We start from the raw sequence: 23,291 nt of genomic DNA on the forward strand, positions 1-23,291 counted from the left end.
GACGAATCTTTAGAGCCACCATCATCTCGGGGTCGACTCAAACATCCTAAATCAACGCAATTTAAATATATCTCGCTGTTAAAAAGACAAACAGACGTAAAATCTTTTTAATTAAAGATTGTTTAATTCGTAATTTTCATCCTCGTTGGAATTTCAAAGCAGCGTCGCAGAAATCATAGACAAAAAGCATAAAGGCTTTTGTGTTTCAGAAGTCTCATCGCTCTTTTGCTTTTTGCGTGGAAGAATCGACGAACAAAGTTTCTCAATTAAAGAATTTGTTGGTCCGTTAGCTTTTCAGTGTAAAATATAAAAAAAACCGTCGCACGTGGCTGGGGCACACTTTTACGGTCGCTTTGGCCGGCCGATAGCTCCTGAGCAATTTAATTAACGCAATTTCGGTGCCGGTTGACGTTGAGCGACTACAGGCAATTTAATCGAAAACGCCCTCGTACACATTTCTCGATTAATCCTTTTCTCCTGTCGTCTAATTATATGTATAGCGGAGGGTCAAAAGGCGTGGCGGAGACGGAGCGAGCGACGGCATACGCTTTTATAACGGTGTCCCCCGGCGTGTCGCATTCAACTTGTCGCGCATCGATTGACGATAAAAATATTTAATCCCCCGTACCGTCCCGCGACCTCGCAAAATCGAATGTAAATGCATCTGACGATCTTTTCGACGTTGGCAACGCTAACGTGAAGAGGAATGCTCTTTAGGAGAGTACTTAACAATAATAATAATTGCAGCAATAATAATAATAATAATAACAATAATAATAGCTTTATTGAAGTGCAAAACAAAAGCGATGTGACATGAGAATAATTGGAAATAAGTGGCCCTTCAAATGGTGATGCATCGAAGCAGCAATACTGCTGCTTACAAGCCTACAGTACTCTCCATCAATTTGGAAACACCTGCGATTTTCTCGCGTCTCACGAAAAAAAGTTAAATATCTTGATGAAAAAAAATCGAAGAGAAATTTTCAACTACGCACTTTGAAGAGCAAACATGGGACTTAAAATCTGTTTGAATTTTGTTTTTACATTTTTATTATATAAAACTGAACATTGATATTTTTTGCAATATTTTTTTGTTTTACTTTGAACCGCTGCAATTTGAAACCTTATCGGACGAAATTTAATATAAAAATATTTTAAAGTTGACTTTCTAAGCTCAAATATGCTTTTTGGAAAAAAATGATGTGACAACAGTAATATCGAATTTTTTGTGTAAAAACTCATTTTTTTTATAAAATACTTTTTTAACTTCAAAAGAGTTTACGGAAAAAAGAGAAAAGAGGAAAAAATGTTCGTTACAAAAGCTCCGAATTTGTACAAATTTTTTCAAAATTTTAAAAATATATATATCGCTGTCATGTTTGCCTGTAAAACGTAAGATGTTTCCAAACTTATGCAGGCCACTGTATATTTTAATACAGCAATACAAATGTAGAAAAACATACAGAGATAAGTATAGAATTAAACGATAGATAAATGATATGAATCACAGTGAACAGTTAATCATTATAAAAATATCAAAGTTCCTTACACGTGTAGTGAAAACATTCAAAAATATTGCGTTGCAAAATGGCAATTTGTAATACTGCTATTTCCTCGTAAGGAGAAAGAAAAAAAAAATACAAGCTCGAAGGAAGAAAAGTGCATTACTCTCTCGTCGAGCAAAATTCCTCGAACTATTAAATACGCAATAATCGTGTCGCGACCCGCGGGTTTTCTCGGTTACGAAACGCGTTACGCAAACGAGAAAAATAATGATCTCTTTTTGCTCTCCACTCTTTTTATTTTTTTCGGGAATGTATCGTTTTCCTTCACTTCGCTCCACTGAGTGAGTGCCCACTTTACGTATGTACGCGGGCACGCTGAAATCGGGCCGATTTCAATGTGTCTCGCTCGTGGCAATATTTATAAAAGGCACGTTTTTCATTCCGACGGAGCGAAAACGGCGAGCGCGAGCCCCGGGTGCCTGGCAGGCACGTACGTCCGATAAATCGATAGGGCGATAAAGTGTCGATATGGAAAGGCTGACTGGTTGCGCGCACCCGGTCGTCGACGGGCACGAAGACACAGAATATTTTGTACGAGGCCGCCCGCGCTATTCCACCTTCATTCACTCTTTGTCCCTTCGGTTTCTATCGACGCGACAATGCGCACGCCGATCTCATAACTCGTGTCTCGACATTGCGCGGCGGAAACTCTAATTTCGGACTTTACTAACGGTTTTATTCGCGTGGTGTAATTGCAAAGTATCTCAACTGCGCTTTCATATCTTCCTCTCGCGACGATTGAAAATATGAAATGCGCCGTTATCGAGCGTCGCAGTCCACCGTCGAAAATGCGAAAGGTCAGGGAGATGCGAAGATGAAAACGCTTCTCGAAATAATTAGAGCATCCTCTATCGCTGACCAGTCTGGCTAAGCGGCGCTGATGCTCGCAGTCCCTCTCGAGAGGTTCATTTTGGGAAGACAATGAAACGATCGAATAGACTGCCATTCGCAGATAAAATCGCGGGAAAATTGCGAGAAAAACGAAGAGATCAGCCTGTTTAAAAATTGACGAGACATTCGCTAGTAAAAAGGCCAAATTTCTTCGAGTCCTTGAGTAAAACATGCATAGAGAAAAATCTCCGCGCCAGCGTTCGAGGGAAAACATACAATCGACTATGTGAGAGAAGTGGAAATAAGGTGGAAGAACCCGCGGCGGTTATCGTACGCCCACGCACACGCGGAAGACAATTCCGGTACACTTGTGTTATTCCCCCATACAACCGATAGATAACAAGATACTAACAATCCCCCGGTTTCCTCGGTGAAGCCCGCGGGTAAAAGGTGGAAGTTCTGCGAGCCCTCTTCCTCCCCCCGATCGATCGATGCGGAAAGTCGTAACGGATTCCTTCGGACTTTCCTCTTATTTTCATGCTTCTTATTGAATTTTATCTTATGGCAGTTAAGAGAGACCTTCGTCTAAAAACCCATGATACAATATATGCTGCTACGTTTGCTCATCCATCCATTCGTTCAATGATGAAGGTGTTCGATTTCTCTTGAATCTTTTATTCCGATATAAAGATACACGTATCGATTTTCTTATCTGATATAATTATATGCGCGAGCTTCCGTCGTTATTAACTCTTTCAGTCACAGCGTAACATATACGTGACACCTTCTTTATCTTCTCTTTATGATTACGTCTTGTTAATACTATTGGACTTTTTGTTATTTTCAGCTACCTAAAAATTCTTGATTCTCCAATGGTTATTTGTTTAATATGATTCACGCTTTTGTTGTTATAGATAAGTTAATACCCAAAAAATGTTACTTTTTTTATATTAAATTCATTTGTAACTATTCTAGATTTGGAACTATACTAGATAAATACATTTTTTTTTTTTAATGAAGTAAATACCCTACAGAACAAAATACAATTTTTTGCAGATTTATTTTTCAACTTTTTATAACACAAAGTTAAAAGAAGTATAAGTTTCTACGAATAAATGCAATGTTGTAGTAACTTGAAGATTTGTGCGTTGTGTACTAATATACAAAAGTTTTTGGGACTGCTAATTTCAAATTTTCTATTAAAATTTAGTAACCAAAATGGCGGGTCTAATATGACAGATCGAATACGACAAATTCAACGGTGTAGTACATCGTAAAATTATTTTTGAATTTTAATAATTGAACTGAGTTTGAATAATTGAAATGAATTTTTTATTAATATCTTTTGTAATCAGTGCACTTAAAAACTTATATTCCAAATTTGAATGTATTCATGCAAGTAGACTTATTTTTCAAATCTGCCATTTTAAATTTTGAACAATCTGATAGCGGATTTAAATGATAGCGATCTCAAAAATCTAAAATAGCATGCATGATGTGATGATCCTCCCACTCTCCAAATTGCGTAACTGAAAGGGTTAATAACGACGAGTTAAATTAAACTGTGTTACTTTACTGTTCGTAAGAAACTCAATCACGGAATAAAGTGTTGTATCTCCCCTCGTATACTCCATATTTCTTTGCTCCATTCGCTATCCAAGTGTCAGTTATATCGTTTACATTTTCCTTTATTACTATCATTCGCAATTTACGTTTTTCTCTTTTCTCTTTTCTCAAGGTTTTAGAAGATATTTTGGCGTAAGGGATGAGACTTGTTTTTATTTCGCCGTCTCTTCCTTCCATCCCTCGCGAAATATCCGCTTAATTCTTCGATCTCCTCCATCCTCCTTTCCACAATTCATTCACAATTAAATATACCAACGATTGAATTTATTTAATGTCTATAACGCCGTTATTACTCGCGTTCGTTTCCGCCGTGTCATACGCTCGCACTGCGATTATTCTTGTGTATCTTCCCTTCTTCGCACATAGAAGTGTCAGTCTCAGAAGTACGCAATAAAGCTGTCTGTCCTTACAATAAAGTTGTCTATCTTCCTCTCCGTATCATTGCTTCTCTTACTTTCGTTCTCCTCGTTCATTCTGTGTGCTTCTCTCCCTTTGTCTCCTCTCTATCGCTCTCTCTTTCTCTTCTTCCCTCTCGCGTTCTCTTTATGAGCAATGGAAGAGGTCGTCACACATGAGCGCGCGAGCGCCCATTTGGAGCAATAGACAGTATTTTTAGATCTCCTGTCTTTCTCTCTCTCCCCCTCTGATTCTGACTTTCTCTCTTTTCATATATCTTCTTTGCCTCTCTCTCTCCATTTCTCTCTCACCCACCCCCCCCTATCTCTTTTTCTCTATCTTTCTCACTCTCACTTTGTCTGTCTCCCCCTTTTCCTTCCCTTCATCAGTCTATCCATGGGTAAACTTTGTCTCGTCGACGTTGCGCGCCGATCAAACCCCTAGTAACAAATGCGAAGGTCTACGTCGCCGATGTCATTATCGACCGACATCCCGCCACGTGCAAATCGTCCAAGGCGGCTCACACCTGTCTGAAGGATCGCGCGCGATCTTTTTTTAGATCGTCGCCTCTCAAACGAGGGCGAGATCATCTCCAGACGAAGAAGTCGTCGGAATTAATATTGAAATCGAGACATAAGTAAAGGTTGCCCGGCGTCATTCGTTAAAAACATATGATTCTGTACGTACGGAGTACCGGCGTCTTCCTTTCACTCCTTAATGTAATTCGGAATAATGTAAGAACCCTCACTGATTGTGAGAGGAAAGTTTCACGAGGGAAGGATAAATGTCGAGAGCTGCAGATAATTTCGAGAACGCTATGGACCACGTCGCTCGATCAGATAATTCCGCGCGAGATGATTCTCATGCAATTGTATTCGCGCATTACTTGCCTCCACGACGAAATTGCGATTCAGAGATTATCTTCTCGATGTGTATATCCATCGCGTTTCATGTACTCTTAATAAGGTTACCGCTGATGCATGCCGATGACAATCGGACTGACGCAATCGGATAAGCGCAAAATTCAGTTGTTCGTGTCCCTCACAGGCAGAAGATCAGCTCGGAGGAGAGCAGCATCTCGGAAGTGATGTCGTGGTACACGAGCGTGAACGCAGCTATGCTGGACCACCTGACTAAGCAGATCAAGGAGACGGACAACAGCGGAGTGTGGAGGTAACGCGTATTTTTAAGATGACCCCGAAAATATCGGGGGAACAATAATCCGACTGGATTAGTCTCTCGTGGAGAGAAAAGCGCGACCTACGGGAGGTACACGGGACTTCCGTTTCAGGTATTTGATAGCCTTCAAGAATCTCCTGCGGAGCATCGAGAGCCTCGGCATTGCTTCCGTGGAAGGGATTAATTATTTCGGTCGAGGTATCCTCCAAGGCGAAAATTACATCAGTTATGTTCGCCACGAGGCGCTGGGCCGTGACCTTCTGACCGCCGCCTTGACGTACGTGCCCTCCCTGAAGAAGTTTTACCACGATCTCACGCGCACCATGCCCGAGTACGACAAGATCAAGGCAAGGTAAAACGTTTCTCGCGCTCCCCCTTCGCGTCTCGTGATCGGTAATGTCTCGTCGAAAGAAAGTTCTCGGCTTCGCATTTATATTTTTTGAAATATATCTATGACGAGAGGAAGGAAAATTGCCTGAATATCTCGCGAATATAACAAAGAAACAAATTTTGTTAATTCTTGATGACACTTCAGGATATTCAATGTATGATAATCAAAACAGTGTTGGGCATTAATCAATTAATTTATTTGTTGACTAAAATAATCAACTAAAAAGTTATAATTATGATTAATGTAATCAATTAATGTTGTCAAATTATTTTGTATAATTAATCAATTTTTTCTTAACTAAAATAATCGAGTAAAAAGTAATGACATAGCATAATCAATTATTAAAGTAAATTAAACACTGCTGATTTAAAAAAAAATAGTAATCGTAAATCATTAATTTTTAATTATATTTCAAAAATTTATTTTTTTTCCTATTTTTTACAAATAATTACAAATTTAAAAAATATACTTGTCACATGTGCTTTTATTTTTATCTCTATTGTAAGTTTGGATTTAAGATAACATTATACTGATGCCTCATCTTTTGAGGTGCATTTTCTTCTATTCTCTATTGTATAATATATTGTATAATATAACTTTATTGACGTGTAAGTAACAGAGAAGTTTATAAACATAAACTCAATAAAGTTATTATTATTATTATATCGAAAATTATTAATCGATAAATTATTTTATTTATTACATTAATCAATGTTATAAATCAATGATTACAAAACAGTTATTAAAATTAATAATTAACAATTAACTTTTTAATCAGCAATAGTTAATTATTTTCAATTGATTGAATTAATCACAACTACATATAACCATTTTTTTATTTATTTTATTAATTAAAAATTTAATTGATTAATGCTTAAGACTTATTTACAGGCAACTTAAAAATCTTAATCATTTATTATAATCAAGAATTAAATTTTGCTCAAATGCAGACAAAACGGATACTGCTTTAATTGCAATTTTGAAAAATTAAACATTTTTACATAAAGATATTTGTGAATTATTATCCACCGTATTATCGTGAGAAAATGTAAATTCTCCGGTAAGCGTGAAGACGCGTTTATGAGCGTCGACGGAGTAACGGGTCGATGATAGATTACGGTAATATACACGGGCAAACAGGACGAACGTTTTGCATTCTCTCCTCAGACGGGATGAAATCCTGCGGAATCAAAGGAGGGAGTCGAGCGTAGACGACGCAATCGCTTATCTCGATTCAATGGCCACTTACATCGACGAGCTGCGTAAGCTGCAGCGAGAGTTACGTCACATGATAAGGTAACAAATCTTCATAATGGAATTGTCTCTTCGTCTCGATTCGTAAAACAAGAGGGAATTTGCACAAATCCATCCACGCGAGATGAGTACACGGGATATTCGATAATTGCCATTTTAATCAAAAAATTATTGATCTTTCGCTTCACAGTGGGACAATTATTTGCAAGAGAAACCTCTTCTTTGAAATTATTGGACGCACGATTAAGCGTAATTTATTTTGAAGAACGTAGAGTTTCAGTCACGATCAGTATAATTAACTTATAATAATGTATACTCATGCTTTAATAGATTGCGTCCAATCAATGTTCTTAACAACTTTTTTAATTCTTTTGTTTCTAATTCAGTAAAATTTAGTAATTCTTAAATTTTGTGTTTCAATGAAATTTAGCGATTTTGTTTCTAAATTTTGATTGTAATAGATTGTAATATGTCAAATTGGTTAATGTTTCAAATAATAAAACATAATTTCTCAACATTTCTATAAATCTCAATGAAATTTAGTAAATCTGTTTAACATGTTGATGCCAAGTAGATTGTACTCTTTACAATTTGTTAACAATGTTTTACAATATTTATTGTCAATGATGTTTCATGATTTTTAATGCTTTATACTACGCGGAGAGAATTTTTTCTTAGAATTTAACATCAAAATCACGGTAGTCGTGGGATAATTATGGATTTTGAAGAATTTTATAATTTTGATAAAATTTGGTAAAATTTTAGTAAAATTTAATAAATCTGTTTTATATAATAATATAATCAATGTATAATATAATATAAAATAATTTGAATAAATTTTACTAAATTTCACTAAAATTATAGTAAAATTCTGCGAAGCCCATGTTGCCCCACGACTGCCATGATTTTGAAGACTAAATTCTGAAAGAAAATTCTTTCAGTGTACATTATTTAAAAAATGTATTCATTATCGCGCGGTGCAATTTTCGCCAGGGATTACGTCAATTCGACGTTACAAGACGCGAGCAACAAGGAAGTCGCGGGGATCGCTATCGTCGTTCTGGTCCTAGTGGTATCCCCCATCATCATCATACTGATGCGCAACGCCGTCGCCACCATTCAGGTTTGCACTCGGCGATTCAAAGCCGTCGATTTGATTTCCTTTCATACTTATACGCCACTCTCTTTCATACGTGACGCTCGCAATAATTTGTAACACAGAACGAGTAACGCGGAATTCAATTTTCATCGCAGACTTTTTGACAAAACTTAGGAATTTTAGGATCTGATTTGTCATCAATTAGATTAGCTACCTCGGGAGTTCACGTCTTACTAAAATATCTGAGCAACAATTTACGACTTATAAGTGATCCATGACGAAAAACAAAGATACGAGAGTATTTTTTCAATTTAGAACAATGAATACGATGGATAGATTTGATGATTCTTTTTATTAATCATTCGCAAATTGGATTCTAATTCACGACAATATGATTATTTCTGTCATTTGTCAAAACTAACTTTGCTCAAATGGAGAATTTACGGGAAAGGACATGAGAAATTTTCGCGTTCATACGTTAATTACTTTGCATCGTGACGAATCCTATAGCTCAATTCCACGCTCCGAGGTCGTCGACGAACAAACATCGCGTTGCGTGACTGACACCTCAATAGAAAACCAGTTGTTGAAGTCTAGGTCGCGATGAGAGAAGTTTCAGCCTCTGAACAAAAGCGTTTTTATCGCTCGTAAAGCTTTCGTTCTATTTACCAGGAAAAATTAATAAGCGATATTAATCTATCGGTCGTCACTTGTTACTAATTATTTCTTCGCGAAGAAAATTTTTTTTTTTTCACACGAGAATCGAATTTTTTTGCAATGCTAATCTACTTCTTTTCATTTTAAATTTATATGTAAGCTATTTCGTCTTTGAGACATTGATTCTAGTACCTTAATACTTTAATTTTTCCACATTTTAAAATTCTTTCTTTATAGGTATTATAAGAGAGAATATCCTCGTTTTAATTAAAACAAGCACGCTAACTAATATAATCTAACTACTATAAATCTTGATCGTTCATTATAATACGTTCAATTTGTTAATTACAGATGTACGCTGCAAATTTGGCTCAAAAGGCACGCGAACTCAAACGCGAAAAGAGGAAGAGCGACACATTGCTCTTCCAAATGCTTCCACCCAGCGTTGCCCAACAACTCAAGCAGACCCAGCAGGTCCAAGTTGTCTCGATTATTTTTCTCGAATAAATAATTTAGAAAAATTCAAGAATTTAATACGTATTTTTTTTACAAGACGCTTAATGCTCGATCGCGATCAAATGATTGTTAAGAACTTTAGATGAATCTTTTTTAAATGAAGCTATATTTTAATCTTTGCAAATAAGTTTTTGGAATCGAGAAGTCTTTGATACCAACTCTGAAGTATCATTAAATACTCTGTCAATTTAAATTTTTCGCCAATTCGCGCTTTTTCTAGATGATTGATAGTAAAGAATAAAAGAAAACAAGTTTTTTTTCATTACCTGCAATCTATTCACTCTCCGTGATCGGTGGATTCATAAATTTGTCGTCCATCAGGTGCCAGCGGAGTATTACGAGGCGGTGACCGTCTACTTCAGCGATATAGTTGGCTTCACGGAGATCGCCGCGGAGAACACGCCTCTCGAGGTGCGTCCTCACCCGTTCTATTCTGATGGGAAATGATCGATCGATCCCGAAGCGAGTTTCCAAATTACATGGAAGCAGGATGCTCTTGCTCGTTGCCGCGGTGATGAAATCGCGTGCATACCATGCGAATTCCTATGGGACTCACGCAACGATTCCAAACCGACGCGTTGCAACTGATGATCTATCTTCCTACATATCATTTTCATCTTGTTTTTACTTTCATGACTTTACTACTTTTATGATTACTTATTTGTATGATTATGTTATTTCGATCTTACCTGTGATTGATTTTCCGTTTTACGCGTGGAATACAATGGAATCACATCCAGATTTTTATTTGTGTAATACAGTGGGAATTTACGTTTCTTCCAGGTGGTAACGTTCCTTAACTCGATCTACAAGCTGTTCGACGCACGCATCGAGTGCTACGATGTCTACAAGGTGGAGACTATCGGGGACTCCTACATGGTCGCTTCCGGTCTACCCGTTAGAAATGGTAAAAGTACGAAACATCCCCCAGTTCTGCATGTTGTCTTGAAGCATGCTCGATGTTCGAACAGTGTGGCACTTTTCTTTTTGAATTCCTCATGAATATAAATTCCTGTCGAGGTTGGAAAAGTAAGGCGTTATATGTAGCACCGTTATCGTTACTTTTTTTCTGTCTGTAACGGTAACGTCGTTACATTTTTACAGTAACAAATTTTATCATTACTTTATAAGTATATAATACATGCTTATAGACTATGTTACAATTAACCAAAACCTAAAAACTGTAGATATATTTGTATTGAACTGGTTAAATAGCGACATAGGCAACTAAATGCTACTCTTAAAAAAAAAAATCATCAAAATTTTATGAAAATGACAAAAAAAAATAACGAATTCTTACTCTTCAAGAAATGATAATGGCAACGCATTACTTTTAACTAAAGTAACGTTCTCAGTTCTAGTTCCTAGGTGATTAAATATAAATATTTTCTTCTTGTATTCCATACCTCAGTGTTTCCTGTGTTTTCGTATTCGATTAACACATCTCTTCACTCGCAATTTCCTGTCCCTCTCAGGTGACAAGCACGTGTCGGAGATCGCCACGATGGCGTTGGACTTGCTGGCGGCTTCATCCGTATTCCAGGTGCCCAAACGTCCCGGCGAACGACTACAGATACGAAGCGGGGCCCACACCGGGCCCGTTGTAGCCGGTATCGTCGGCAGCAAGATGCCTCGTTACTGTCTCTTCGGCGATACCGTGAACACCGCGAGTCGCATGGAATCGACCGGCGAAGGTATAAATAGCTAAAATAAAATTGAACTGTTAATAAAAATATTCTTCGCATCTTTTATTTCTCTTCTTCAAATCGATCACAGTATTATCTGCTGACGTATTTAAACTTTTCGTTATATTTCAATATACTAATCAATTTTTTATGCTGTTTTATTTCAGCTCTGCGAATTCATATCAGCTTAGAGATGAAAAAAGCACTCGACGCGGTGGGCGGTTTCAAGATCGAGCATCGTGGCCTTGTTGACGTGAAGGTATTTTAGTCTTTTATATAAATTATTATAACATATTGATTTTTCTCGTCAACCTATCGACACAATCTCCCATTTTACATATATGTACACTATTCTAAGAATAAAGAGATGTAAAATTACAATTAACAGACAATTTTTATTGATTTCACTCGCTCTTTGAGTGTTTGAGTTATTCAAAAGTTTTATTTTCGCCTGCATTTTTCTCAGGGCAAGGGCCTCATGGACACGTACTGGTTAGAGTGCAAAGACGGCGGTATTGCACGCGCTGCCGAGCTCGACCTGCCGTCATTCTTCGAGGACGTGCGACCGGTCTTCATGCGGCGCTTGCGTGAAGAGGGTACTCTCTGATGCGAGCCGTACTCTCGTCGAGACCTCTGGTACCTGAATCGGCGCCCGAACCCTTGCATCGTTCGACTGTCCCAGCCAAATTTGATTGACCATCTGAAGCGACCGGGTCAGGGTCGCAAGAACCGCTTGTCCCATCCGAATCTGCACATCACTCCCATTAAAATCACGCCGCAGTCGCAGTCCAGCATCGAGTCCCAGGACTCGGGTACCTACGAGTGCACTCGCTCGACAACGCCCTGCCCACCGAGTTACTCGCCCGCGAGTCAACGTAGCCGTTACTCGCAGCCGAATCTGCCGACCTTGCTGATCTCGTACGATCGGCGATCGGGCGGCTCACCGGACCGTCGCTACCGCATGTCGCAGCCGACTCTCAACTCCAGCCTGAGCGGTATCAATTCGTTCAACTTTGGCATGCATCGCGGCAGCGGCGGCGGTCGCCTGTCCTACACTAGTCTACGTGCCACCTCGGGCGACAACAGTATCAACGAGGAGGAGAGACTGTCGACGCCAAACGTGCACGCCCTGGGTGGCAGCGGAAGTCCCCGTGGCAGTTTGACGATGGAGCGGAGCTCGTCGCGCCTGTCGCAACCGGATGTACGTCGATTCGCTCTTCGGCACGATAAGCGTGAGCGATTGTCACAGCCCACTCTCGTTACCGGCGATTACTATCCCGGCCGGACGCAGCAGCGACTGTCTCAACCGTGCCTCAGCAGCGGCGGTATTAACATGCTTTCACCCTCGCCGCCACCCTACCCTCTCAAACATAAAAGATTCGGAACCGCCCTCCTGCAGGTAAGTCAACGCGATCGCTTATCGCAGCTGGACATCGGCGGCAAGTATCGAAACATCAAGAACGGTGGTAGCAGCAACGCCGCGCAGGTCAAGTTCAATCGCGATCGGTTCTCGATACCGGAACTGGAGACGCAGAACGACCTGCGGCTGATGGCCGGTACGCCCAAACAGCGCTTCAGCCTGGACAGCCAGTTGGCGAAGCAGCGCTATAGCCTAGATAGCCAGGATAGCTGCAAGTCGCGACTGCTACCGATCGCCAGCTCGCCGATCTTCGAGCATCAGCAAATGAAGACCGAAGAGCTCACGGGATTGACATCTGACAAACTGAAGAGTCCCACCTGCGAGGTTCTGCAGAGCGTGATAGTCGCGAGCACGTCACCGATCTTCCCGCCCGGTGAGAGACGATTCCTTGCGCCGGACTTTCCATTCACGGGCAGAAAGACGTCGACGTCGCCGTCGCCGCCCAAATCGGAAACCAAACCCCTATTCGGGAAAATAGCAGGGCGCGGCGGCAAACCACCGCCGATTCCGGTCCGAGAGAGAATGTCGGTGCCGGAGATCAGAAACTCAAGCTTGCGCCGGCTGTTGGACCCGCCTGTCCGACAACGGCACAGTATCGCTGGCAATCTGAGACAATCGATGTTATCACCGTTGAAGCTAACGGAGTTCAGCACCAGCAGCAGGAAATCGCCGCGATACTCGATTGACGATGCCCTCGAGAAACTGAAGAGGATCGAGAAGGAGGAAAATCGACGGAACCAGGAGACGAACGAGAACGAAAGCCAGGAAATCAAGGAACAGGATCAGCAGCAACAAGAAAAGGAGACGAAGCACATCCAGCGACATTATTCGTACACATATGAAACGCCTGGTAGCGACGAGAGCAGCGTCTCGACGCTCGGCCGGCTAAGCGTGGGCGGCACGCCGAAGCGTAAGTTCCTTGAAAGCAATTTTGACGAAAACGAGCAGGTGATCACGACAGTAATCGAAACGGAGATACCGATGATCATGCCGAGCACGCCCGCCAAGTACGCGAGAAAGGTGCAGGCATACGCCCAAGTGAGCGAGACGCCCAAGTGGATTCGGAAATATCTGGAGAACGACAGTCCAAGAGTGATCAGAAAAATCTCTGACACCGGCAAAGAGCACTTCGTCAGGGTAAACCGCAGGAGCAGCCGCAGGAAGAGCTCGCTGGAGTCAATCGAAGCGGTAGCGAAGAAGCCCGAGGAGAAGGCCCGCTCCAAGTCCGCCAGCTGCGAAGAGAGGAGCTCCAAGGACAACACGGAGCAGAAAAGCGTGAAGGAGACTTACGTGAGGATCGTGCCGTCCAACAATGCCCAGCAGGAGAATAGATACGAGGTCGGCGTAGAGACCACCGTGACCCCGTGGACGAAGACCGACGGCCGGGGTCTCTACGGCGATGATACAGACACGGACGATTCCACATCGATTTAAACAAATGGAGAAAGTTTCACATATTATCTATAGGATGATCGAATTCGATCCCTCTGATTGCTCTGATTGCTAAGCTGCCGATCTGGCGTGATCAATCTTGAAAAAACGAAAAGAATTTATTATTAATTATTTCGACAAATGGGACAAAGCATAAACACAGAAAATATATTGCAGTCATCTCTTACTGATTTTCTCGAGCAAACTACTTAAGAAAATGTCAATAGCAATTTACATTGCTGTAAAAATTTGGATTAATGAACGAAAATGATCAGAGCTATCAAATTATGAAAGTATCAGCCTTTACAATTTCGAATGAATACGTTTCGATTTCCATAGCACACTGGCCATTGCTATTTTCACAAATATATCTATTTGAACGATTAATCAAATAACGGAATTGATATCAATTTGTTAATTATTCGACAAATGTATTTAACAAAAATTTTGAAAAAAATTTTAGAAAAAAATCATTCATCAACATTGATATCAGCGCCTTGAATTTTCGGTTTGAGAATTTCCGACTATAAATAAAATACGCAATATATATTTTAACGAGAAATCAACAGTCGGAACATTGTTGTTATGTAAAATATTTGCATGACGAGAGTTTTCTAATTTAAATTTAAATTTATCTAACTATATTACATAAGAGAATTAATGAGAGAATATATATACGCTGCGTGTACCTCGAATCAGTGAAACGAGAGCAACACAAGTCAGCCACGCGATCAAGGCAGACACGAGGGAGATCGACACAAAAAAAAAAAAAACGCAAAATGATCTCGAACAAAAATCTCGGATATTTTGTACTTAAATACGCTACATTCGACATCTCGTCCAGCGGGATGAGCCGGAAGATGAAAGCCGAATGTAGATACCTATTTTTGCACGAACAAAGAGGACCACGATACACGCGATAATCCGCATGCATTCAGCCTAAATAATACTCAGATTTGTGCTTTACTGACCTTCCAAAATGATTTCTGCTTTGTATATATCTCGAATGTCCAAGGAGGAAACCAGGAAGGATATAAGGACGATTGGAGACTCGCGATACTGAAAAAAAAAAAACGCGATACTGAAAACCTTTTGATCCTCAACAAAGTTACACAATACGAAGATCGTTGGATCTCGGGTTTTCGATCGAATTTTCAAACAATTGTGAGACCATTCGATCGTTCTACATACAATGTGTATTTTGTGCGCTATTTTTATCAAGCTTGTTGGGATGTAGGAACTAAGTATAAAGATAGTCACCTTGTACATACATCGATGGTGAGTTATATTATACTGCTGGATGTCGACCGTTGCATTGTTACAGAATTTGCGAGATCGTTTAATGTTCTTGAACGTACATTTCTTATTGAGAGGATATTTTTCGTTTGCAAAAACTGTGCCAGATCTCCGCGATTACATCGCACTATTAATCGTGAAATCAATTTATTTAAGGTAATGTGCAACGCGCGTGAATGTATGTTCGTTTTTGATGATACTAGTCATTAACACCATTTTATGAACAATCGGATATATATAGGGTGCCTTTGATCAATTACGTTTGCAAAGATTTAATTACAATAATTATTAATAAAAAGAATAGAATATTTTTCTGGCATTTACGATTTTTTAATCCAAGAAATTATACTATTTCATTATTTTTAAATCAATTATTAAATATTGTTTAACAATCCATAAAGTGCTTCTTTAAACAATTTTTTTTATATCTCGGAGTTTTTAATTTAATCTGATTTTTACTTTTAGTTTTACTCAATCTTTAGTTATATATCATTTTCAAACAGTTAAAGAAATTTGAAGGGAAAACGATTTTAATATGTTAAGCATTATGACTTTTCCTATTTATTTATGTAATACATTTATAATCTATTAGAATTTTAACTATTTTTTTATTATTTGACTTTATGTTCAAGTAATATTTTTCTGCTCAATTATCAATGTCTATCTTCTGTTTATAAAAAAATATTAGAAATACATTATACTTAAGCGCCCCGTATGTATACATGTGTAATCTATCCGCGGATATTCCGATACAAACGCGAATGTATATGTGAACGTTGAGTAGCCATTCTTTCCTTTAGCAGTATGTCATTTTACTCCTATATACATATGCTACATGTACGACATTTAATACATGAGTAAAGATGTCAAATATTAGTCGAAATATACATAGAATATATTATACCTTGTAAAAAATGTGCCCTCTGTGTACATCCGATTATATATAGATCAAAATATATAATCCATTGTTATAGCCTGAAAGAATTCTTCAACTCCTTCAATCATATGATTTACTTTTTAAATTGCTTTGCATGTGTTGTCAAAATTCTTTATATGTTATATAATTTGCTTATTATCCAGTTGCTTTTCTTAAAATTAATCAAGACGTCTTCTCATCTTTACCTTCTGAAAATTATCATGCTTTATTATAAAACAATATTCCAAAGAAAGATACAATGACATTGTAAAAATTTCTTTTTACATTTAAATTATTATAGGATCTTTCTTCACAAGAAGTCATAAATAGAATACAAACGGTTGTCTATGGGTGCAGTCATTTGAAGCTACAAAATGCTTCGAAGCATCAAATATTGAATATTGAATATTGAATATTGAATATTGATTGATCAATCACAACAAAGAATTTTACAAATTGACAATTCAATGCTTCAAAGCATTTGTAGCGTCACTGCACCCTGAGTAATAGGAATATGCGAACTATTCAAGTGTAAATCGAACTGAATCGAATCTTACCTGAGTCAATTAGATTCAAATTTAACCGCTATTCAGATTCGAATTATTCGGAAATTTAAGGATTTTGAATACGAATCATATACATACATTGACAATCATAAAATATGTTAGAAGTAACGTTATATTATCAATATTATTTTTCTTCTTTCTTTCTCAAGCATTCTCAAGTCAGTCTGTCTAGAAACCTTATAGAGACTCGCCAACTTGTCACGTGACAGGACTCTAATTGGCTGCGATAAAAAAACGCACACTGGACTCCAGCCAATGGCTGCGTTCAACAGAAAACGCAACTTTCCAACTGTTGTAAGATTCTTTAATATGATTGGCGGAATCTTCATGGAGCACAAATGTGCAATTTTTGAAAATCATGATCTTTATTCGATACAGCAGATTTTTGGCAAGGGTACTTTTGATGATTTGCCATTGCTTTTTAAAAGATGGTGATCAATTAAAAATTAAATACATTCTGGATGGATTTAAATCTTTGGCATAAAGAGCAAACGTAATTCTTATACAGAAATTTTTTTTATATAGAAGTCTTTTTATTTAAATATTAAAATTTAACATAATAGTAATTATGTTGTTAATTAAAAGTTATGTTTCGATTCAATTCGATATTTAAAAAACTTTGATTCGCACATTTCTATATAGTAAGTTGTCTGTAAATACAACCTCTTATAACTACGATCACGAATGGATAATTGGCGTAAAAGTTTTCCTAGCTAGACATGATGCACCATCAGATAACATATTTATTGTGAAGGCGGTGCTCCTTGAGACACGGCATTGAGCAGAAACGATTGGCGTTGTACTCGAAAGGCACCTTATCAGTCATATCGATGGCGCACTGAAAGCACCGCGACATCACGGTGTATCCCTCGCTCAACATCCGGTTCTGTACAACCAATGCTCTCTATAAAAGACAAAGAGAAAGAAAATATCAAAATTGACGAGTAAAACAACAAAATTTAAGTTATTAACGCAATACATTTTCAATACTTTGCATAATAACGTAATAACCTTTTCTTTATCGCTGAGATTAAGGAATCTTTGCTTCTCGTTTTCCTCTTGCTTTTTCAATTCGAATTCCTTTCTCTTAACTTTCTCCTTGAAGCGCTTCAACTTACGTTGCTGCCTTTTCTTTTCAGTCTCTGCTTGTTCTATCTCATCAGAGAGCGGTCCAGGTATTTGAGACTATCAAGCATTAAAACATGGAAGTTTATAGATAAATTATTTTTTAAGTAGATATATTAATTAACAATGTCTTGTTATGAATAATACTTTTTGATAGTTGAACTTGTCTGGGTTAGCTTCCATAAATCTTCTAAATGTATTTCTAGTCTTCTTATCATTCGCAGCAGCATAAGGTGTCTGCAGCTTTTTATTCTTATTGCAAGGATCAGATCCGATTTCTAGCAGTAACCTATTGGCAAGTGTCGAATTACATAAAACCGAAGATTTCATTAAAATTATAAAATTTATTTAATAATACATAAAGTATGACGTACCATACTTGCTCGAAGTGCCCACTGAGCGCCGCCAAATGCAACATCGTATTACCATCCTCATTGGTATCGTTAACTAGTTTTGCCACATCATCCGTGTTCACAAAAGTATTGTTGGACGTGGTGCAACCGTTATCCGTGATATCTTTCTTCTCCTGCTCCTCCTCGCATTCCTTGATTTTGGCTAATAAGTTACTAATGACCGATGATAACAGTTCATTATCGCCTTGCTTACAGGCAGTCCACAGTTTAGTTTTAGCATCCGATAGCACTTCATTGTTCACTGGAGCTAAGAATAATAAATCGAAATATTTTTAAACAATAAGGTAATAAAGTATGTATAAATACATTTTTTATTTTTTCTTAATTTTAATTTTTATTGTATAATTTAAACTATGAATATTATCTCTCATGAATTATTGCAAAGAGATTATAATTTTGACATGGATTATCTATTAAAAAATAAGACTTACTGTCTTTCTTCACTTTCTTTTTCTGTCGATGAGCCTTCTTGTTCTTCATATATCTTGGCACAGTGTCTTGAAACGCTTGTAAATTCTCCCTAAACGATACCTCAAAATCTTCTTCAGTTAGAGGGAATGGAAGATTTGCATCCATTTCAGATTCAGAGGATGATTGAGCTAATCTAACAATGATATCTATAAAACAGAAGTCTTTTTATAATTCAGCACAAATATAGAAAGATATAAATTATATAAATGACATTTTAACAATAATCACAGCTCATCTTGTATTTTAAAAAATTAAGTATTCCAAGTATTAATTGTTTCACATTAATGATATGTACCTGGCAGTGGCCGATTCGGACTCTTTCTCGGTTTTGCCCTGTCAATATGTGGACGGGAATTCCGATGTTGTTTTTCCGGAGTAGATTGCGCGGGTGCTTTAACTTTATCATTCTCCTGCGGACTATGATTAGGATTATATTCAGTAGCGACTTCTCCCTCGGGTATTTCGCTCATGATCTCTGGTTTCGAAACCTTCTTACGTATGGGCTGTCGCGGAGAATTGGGGAAACAGTCCGTGAAATCTGCCGCGTTGCCTGAAATACGACATTATAAAGATGATTTGATGATCGACATGAATTGAATGCAAATAAAATTTAGTGAACAATTATTTACCATAAATCTCCATCGTGCTCAGAATATCGTACACCCTCTTAACTTCTCTGAATGTTGCTCTTCGAGTAGGAAATGGCAGTGGTCTTATTCTAAAATCGTTCTTATCTAAGGGAGGATTCTTGCCACCAAAGAGCACTGTGCGATTGTGCGGGCCAACTGCCCGATACAAAATAGCTGACGAATTGTTGATATGCATCGACCATGATTCCAATATTTCTTGTACATGCTAAAAAATATTGTCATGTTAGCTTGCAATTTGTCAGTTTAATCGCATTGGCCGTTAATATTAGAAATGCCAAGCGATCATTATTAATCATAGTTTCTATTTTTTTAATTGTATTTAATATTATATTTCTTGTGTAAAAGATAGAATTTTGAAATTCTTTTTTCAATAATTGTTTTCAATAATAATTTTTTATACTTTATACTGATAAAATATTTAGTTTTTAATCACGTTTTTTTATTTTCATAATTTATTCACTGTTCTTTTAGTAAGTAAGAAACGCATTGATACTTCTAGTGTTAAATAAATCATTGATGCTCTCAAAACTGTACCAATATTAAAAAATATGTACTTGGATAAGCGAAGCTTCGTTGTATCTTCGCAAACTGGCGCCAGCGCTTTTTGCATGATTACCATTTGTACGAGAACTCTGGGCAAAACCTTGTTTTGCTCGTACAGTATAAGAGTGGAAAGTCTTATGCACGATAGGCTCACCATCTACGATTAAAGCGAGCAGATATAATGATTACACTCATCAGAAAAATATTCTTCAGATGCGTACCCTGAAATACAGCTGCAGCGAAGTGTCCACCGCCGACCATGATCACCGTCCACTTGGTCTTTTTACCACTATCCAGTGCCTGGGTAATCATTTCGATGTCTTTTTCAGGAATGTCCTAAAACGTAATTGCATATCTCCCGATCTGGCAATATACTGAGCACGCGCCAAGTGACTCTAACAAAGTAGAGCAAATTTCAAGATAATACTTTGCGCAAGTATATCTTTCTAGCAAGCATATGTAAAAGCCATTTTGCAATAGCGTACTCATAAGTGGATATAAGGTGCAGTTGTATGTCGATTTCTTTGTCATTGCAGATTAGCTTCAATCTCAGTTTAACTTTCTTTTATCTTTCTCTAGTTTTAAGAATAAAAAAACTCGAGATTAAAATTAATATATGTTGATAATATTAGTTTATGTTGAAAAGGATATGTAACTGCATTTTACAATATTTTACAATCACTTATGATTACGCTATTGTAAAACAGCTTTTATAGTAACAGTAGCAGTAATTGTAGCAAAGCACAAGTCTACTAGGCGCTTCTCTAATTGACAAAACGATCTTGCTAACGATAACAAACCTTCTTGTGATGCAGCAGACATCGATAGATGCTAAATATGTTGCCGTCGTCGTTCTCGAAGAACACCTTGGTGTGACGACTCGCCACAACCTGCAGCTTTCGCTCCTTGGACATCTCCTCGTTATACTCCGTATCTGAAATATCCGACTCGATTGCCTTGCCGCGTCTTTCTGACGCCTTCCTAGACCTGCCGAGTCCAGTCTTGCTTGGTGGCTCGTTCTTGGCGGTTTGATCGTTAGACGAGGTCCCAGTCTCCGAAGTACCAGCATCGTCCTCGTTCTCGGACTCTACCTCGCTACCAGACAGGCTAGACATGTCGCCTACAAAATTCTCACATGCCTAACTTGTTTCCACCACCGTCCTAAAGCCTGCACATCGTCGCCGTGTACTTCATCTCAGACTGTACCTTCGCCAGCCAACCTATTGAAACTATCCTCGCTAATCGACTTCAAACCATTCAGATGTTGCTTGAGATTGTAACGATGCCAATCCAGTTTGTAGTGGAGTCTCTGTTGAACCTTGTTCTCGAACTCGGTGTTACAGTAGGAGCAACACAAAGAGTCAGATACCACCAGTTGGCTCATTATCTGCTCGGTATCATCAGGCACTGCAAAATAGAAGAACTCATGAGGAACATTGCCAAACCATTAGCCACAGATATTTTCTGTATCTTTCTTAGGTGTATCAAGAGATTGAAGATAATTTTTGAGAGTAATCTTAAAAAATAATATTTAATTTCTTTCAGTTCCTATAATTAAGTCTTATCTCTTGCAGCCCAAAGATATCATTTAATTTTTTGATATTAAATTCAATTGATTATATTAGGCACGAAAGCAAAGTCTTCATTAATAATCCTTCTAATCCTCTAATATATCAATCATACCTTTGTATTTTTAATATAACTGAATCTACAGTATATTAATGTGGAAAAAAATCCTTATTAAATCACATAATCTAATCTCTGCAACATGTTATATGATATTAAATAACATTCTCAACACAAGAGAACCATTGTCACTTTTAAATTTAAAAAAATTTTAAAGACTACACACACACAGAAAAGTTTCAATTTTACTAGGAAAGCGATTTCTCAATCAATTTGCTTCTCTTCATTAAAATAACAATTATTTGTAATAAATAATACTTTCTTGACAAGTCTTAAAATCATCACAAATTTTACAATACTCATTACCATCTAAGTAAAAAAATATTTATAAGAAAAAATGCCTTAGTAACCAAATATAAACTTATTTTTTTTATATTAAAATTTAATTGTAATCTTAAATATTAAAATTTCATAATAAAAACTATATTTATTACTTTCAAATATCTTTTTTATTATATTATAATTTAATTTTGTAATCTTAAATAATTAAAATTAGAATTGAACTTTAATATCATAATAAAAAAAGCACTTGTGTGATTAATAAGTTTTTTTGTTTAAATATCCAGGAATTCTAAAGAGAAAGATATATATAGGTACATATACATACCAATCACTAAAATTTTTACCTTCGTCTTTCAAAAAATAGTCAAATTTTAGAATAAAAATTAGAATAAACAAATCAAATTTTTAACATTTTTGACTGGAGTATTAAATTACTAAAATTCTATATATTTGGAATGTATTTGAAATAAATTTGATGCTTACAAAACACTTGTAAACATCATTTACTCGATTCAAGTAACATACAGTATGCCTTTCTCTGTGTGTGCATTCCGATACGGACTCCAAGTTTCCTTCACTCTGCAAGCCTTTGAATCGAGCGATCTACAAAAACATCGAAATCTGACATTTCGATAAGCGTGATCGGTTATTTGGAAAGAGCAGTTACGCTTCTTCAAAATATAAAACCTGCTCGGTGTCTTGTCTACATCACATATGTGATTCTCGTCCCGTTCTACACTTTCTGCACCCAGTTCGAACGCCTATTTCCATCCAGGAGCAGATTTCTGAAGCGGAACAAAGCGGAGCAGCGTCTACTCCAGTGGAATATAAACAAACGCATGCCCGGACTGTGATCGCAGTTTCCATCTGCTCGTTTAACCTACGCGGTACGCAGCTCACCGTAGGAGGATGACGATTGCATGCACCGCGCGACCTTGATGCCCCTGGTGATCCGGCTGAAATCGTCAAAGTTGTGGATCTTGTAGACCTGGTGATCCGTCGTTTTCGCGGCTTCGGTCGCGATCTCACCGAGTGAATGCGTCTCGTTCGCCATCGTGGGGAAAAAACGGAGCAGACAGACGGATGAATCGACACAGAAAATTAACGGACGAAACGGCCGAAGGATTCGCCAAAGCTCACGCACAATACACTGTGACAAGCACCGCGTACTGATGTTTCGTCACTTCGTGCAACGCGCAAGCCCCTCGCGATTGCGTCATCTGCCGCGCGTACCAACGTGCGCGGACGCATTGTTACTGGGCGGGACATTCGAACGGGTTAAGATTAAATCGC

At 37.9% G+C, this 23,291-nt stretch overlaps 3 protein-coding genes across 20 annotated transcripts in view; 2 read left to right on the forward strand and 1 right to left on the reverse strand.

The window, feature by feature from the left end:
- Positions 1 to 11,881, forward strand: part of LOC105203508 (receptor-type guanylate cyclase daf-11) — a 37,469-nt gene extending 25,588 nt beyond the window's left edge. For 10 of the 12 annotated variants that reach the window (XM_039458846.1, XM_039458849.1, XM_026133018.2 and 7 more), the window contains 10 exons: positions 5,466 to 5,591; positions 5,710 to 5,949; positions 7,156 to 7,284; positions 8,236 to 8,365; positions 9,350 to 9,472; positions 9,836 to 9,925; positions 10,298 to 10,427; positions 10,990 to 11,208; positions 11,367 to 11,458; positions 11,666 to 11,881. In XM_039458846.1, coding sequence (XP_039314780.1) covers positions 5,466 to 5,591; positions 5,710 to 5,949; positions 7,156 to 7,284; positions 8,236 to 8,365; positions 9,350 to 9,472; positions 9,836 to 9,925; positions 10,298 to 10,427; positions 10,990 to 11,208; positions 11,367 to 11,458; positions 11,666 to 11,806 — 1,420 coding nt within the window. In that variant the 3' untranslated portion in view covers positions 11,807 to 11,881. The remainder of the gene's footprint in view (positions 1 to 5,465; positions 5,592 to 5,709; positions 5,950 to 7,155; positions 7,285 to 8,235; positions 8,366 to 9,349; positions 9,473 to 9,835; positions 9,926 to 10,297; positions 10,428 to 10,989; positions 11,209 to 11,366; positions 11,459 to 11,665) is intronic. The other 2 variants (XM_026133017.2, XM_011172312.3) reach the window with 1 other exon arrangement.
- A 232-nt stretch (positions 11,882 to 12,113) lies between these two features.
- LOC113003484 lies at positions 12,114 to 15,149 on the forward strand. The gene has a single exon (XM_026133019.2). It carries the CDS (start codon positions 12,161 to 12,163, stop codon positions 14,051 to 14,053), a length of 1,893 nt encoding a protein of 630 aa, XP_025988804.2. The 5' UTR covers positions 12,114 to 12,160; the 3' UTR covers positions 14,054 to 15,149.
- A 987-nt stretch (positions 15,150 to 16,136) lies between these two features.
- On the reverse strand, positions 16,137 to 23,193 carry LOC105203547 (ankyrin repeat and zinc finger domain-containing protein 1). Of its 7 annotated transcripts, XM_039458844.1 has the most exons (14): positions 22,899 to 23,039; positions 22,686 to 22,810; positions 22,524 to 22,601; positions 21,237 to 21,437; positions 20,831 to 21,150; positions 20,252 to 20,366; positions 20,042 to 20,187; positions 19,467 to 19,692; positions 19,133 to 19,387; positions 18,798 to 18,983; positions 18,328 to 18,613; positions 18,101 to 18,242; positions 17,840 to 18,013; positions 16,979 to 17,732 (listed from the first exon to the last, which is right to left on the reverse strand). In XM_039458844.1, the coding sequence occupies exons 3-14, from the start codon at positions 22,546 to 22,548 to the stop codon at positions 17,559 to 17,561; spliced, it is 2,250 nt and encodes a 749-aa protein (XP_039314778.1). In that variant the 5' UTR covers positions 22,549 to 22,601; positions 22,686 to 22,810; positions 22,899 to 23,039; the 3' UTR covers positions 16,979 to 17,558. The 7 variants fall into 7 exon arrangements, with proteins under 7 accessions (XP_039314774.1, XP_039314778.1, XP_039314779.1 ...); XM_039458840.1 differs by lacking the exons at positions 22,524 to 22,601; positions 22,686 to 22,810 and adding an exon at positions 16,137 to 16,471 and having other exon boundaries at positions 16,820 to 17,732; positions 22,899 to 23,193; XM_039458845.1 differs by lacking the exons at positions 22,524 to 22,601; positions 22,686 to 22,810 and having other exon boundaries at positions 22,899 to 22,954; positions 23,028 to 23,164.
- Positions 23,194 to 23,291: the final 98 nt, after the last annotated feature.

Source organism: Solenopsis invicta, chromosome 16 (assembly GCF_016802725.1).
Source record: "Solenopsis invicta isolate M01_SB chromosome 16, UNIL_Sinv_3.0, whole genome shotgun sequence".
Lineage (NCBI taxonomy): Eukaryota > Metazoa > Arthropoda > Insecta > Hymenoptera > Formicidae > Solenopsis > Solenopsis invicta.

Bases quoted from the DNA above. Each gene is read 5' to 3' on its own strand.
- LOC113003484 (XM_026133019.2), top strand. From the start codon at position 12,161: ATGTCGCAGCCGACTCTCAACTCCAGCCTGAGCGGTATCAATTCGTTC.
- LOC105203547 (XM_039458840.1), bottom strand. From the start codon at position 23,052: ATGGCGAACGAGACGCATTCACTCGGTGAGATCGCGACCGAAGCCGCG. The intron at 21,438-22,898 runs GTGAGCTGCGTA...TCTATTTTGCAG, and splicing joins GCAATCGTCATCCTCCTACG to TGCCTGATGATACCGAGCAG. The intron at 19,388-19,466 runs GTAAATAATTGT...GTCGTATTTCAG, and splicing joins GAGCACGATGGAGATTTATG to GCAACGCGGCAGATTTCACG.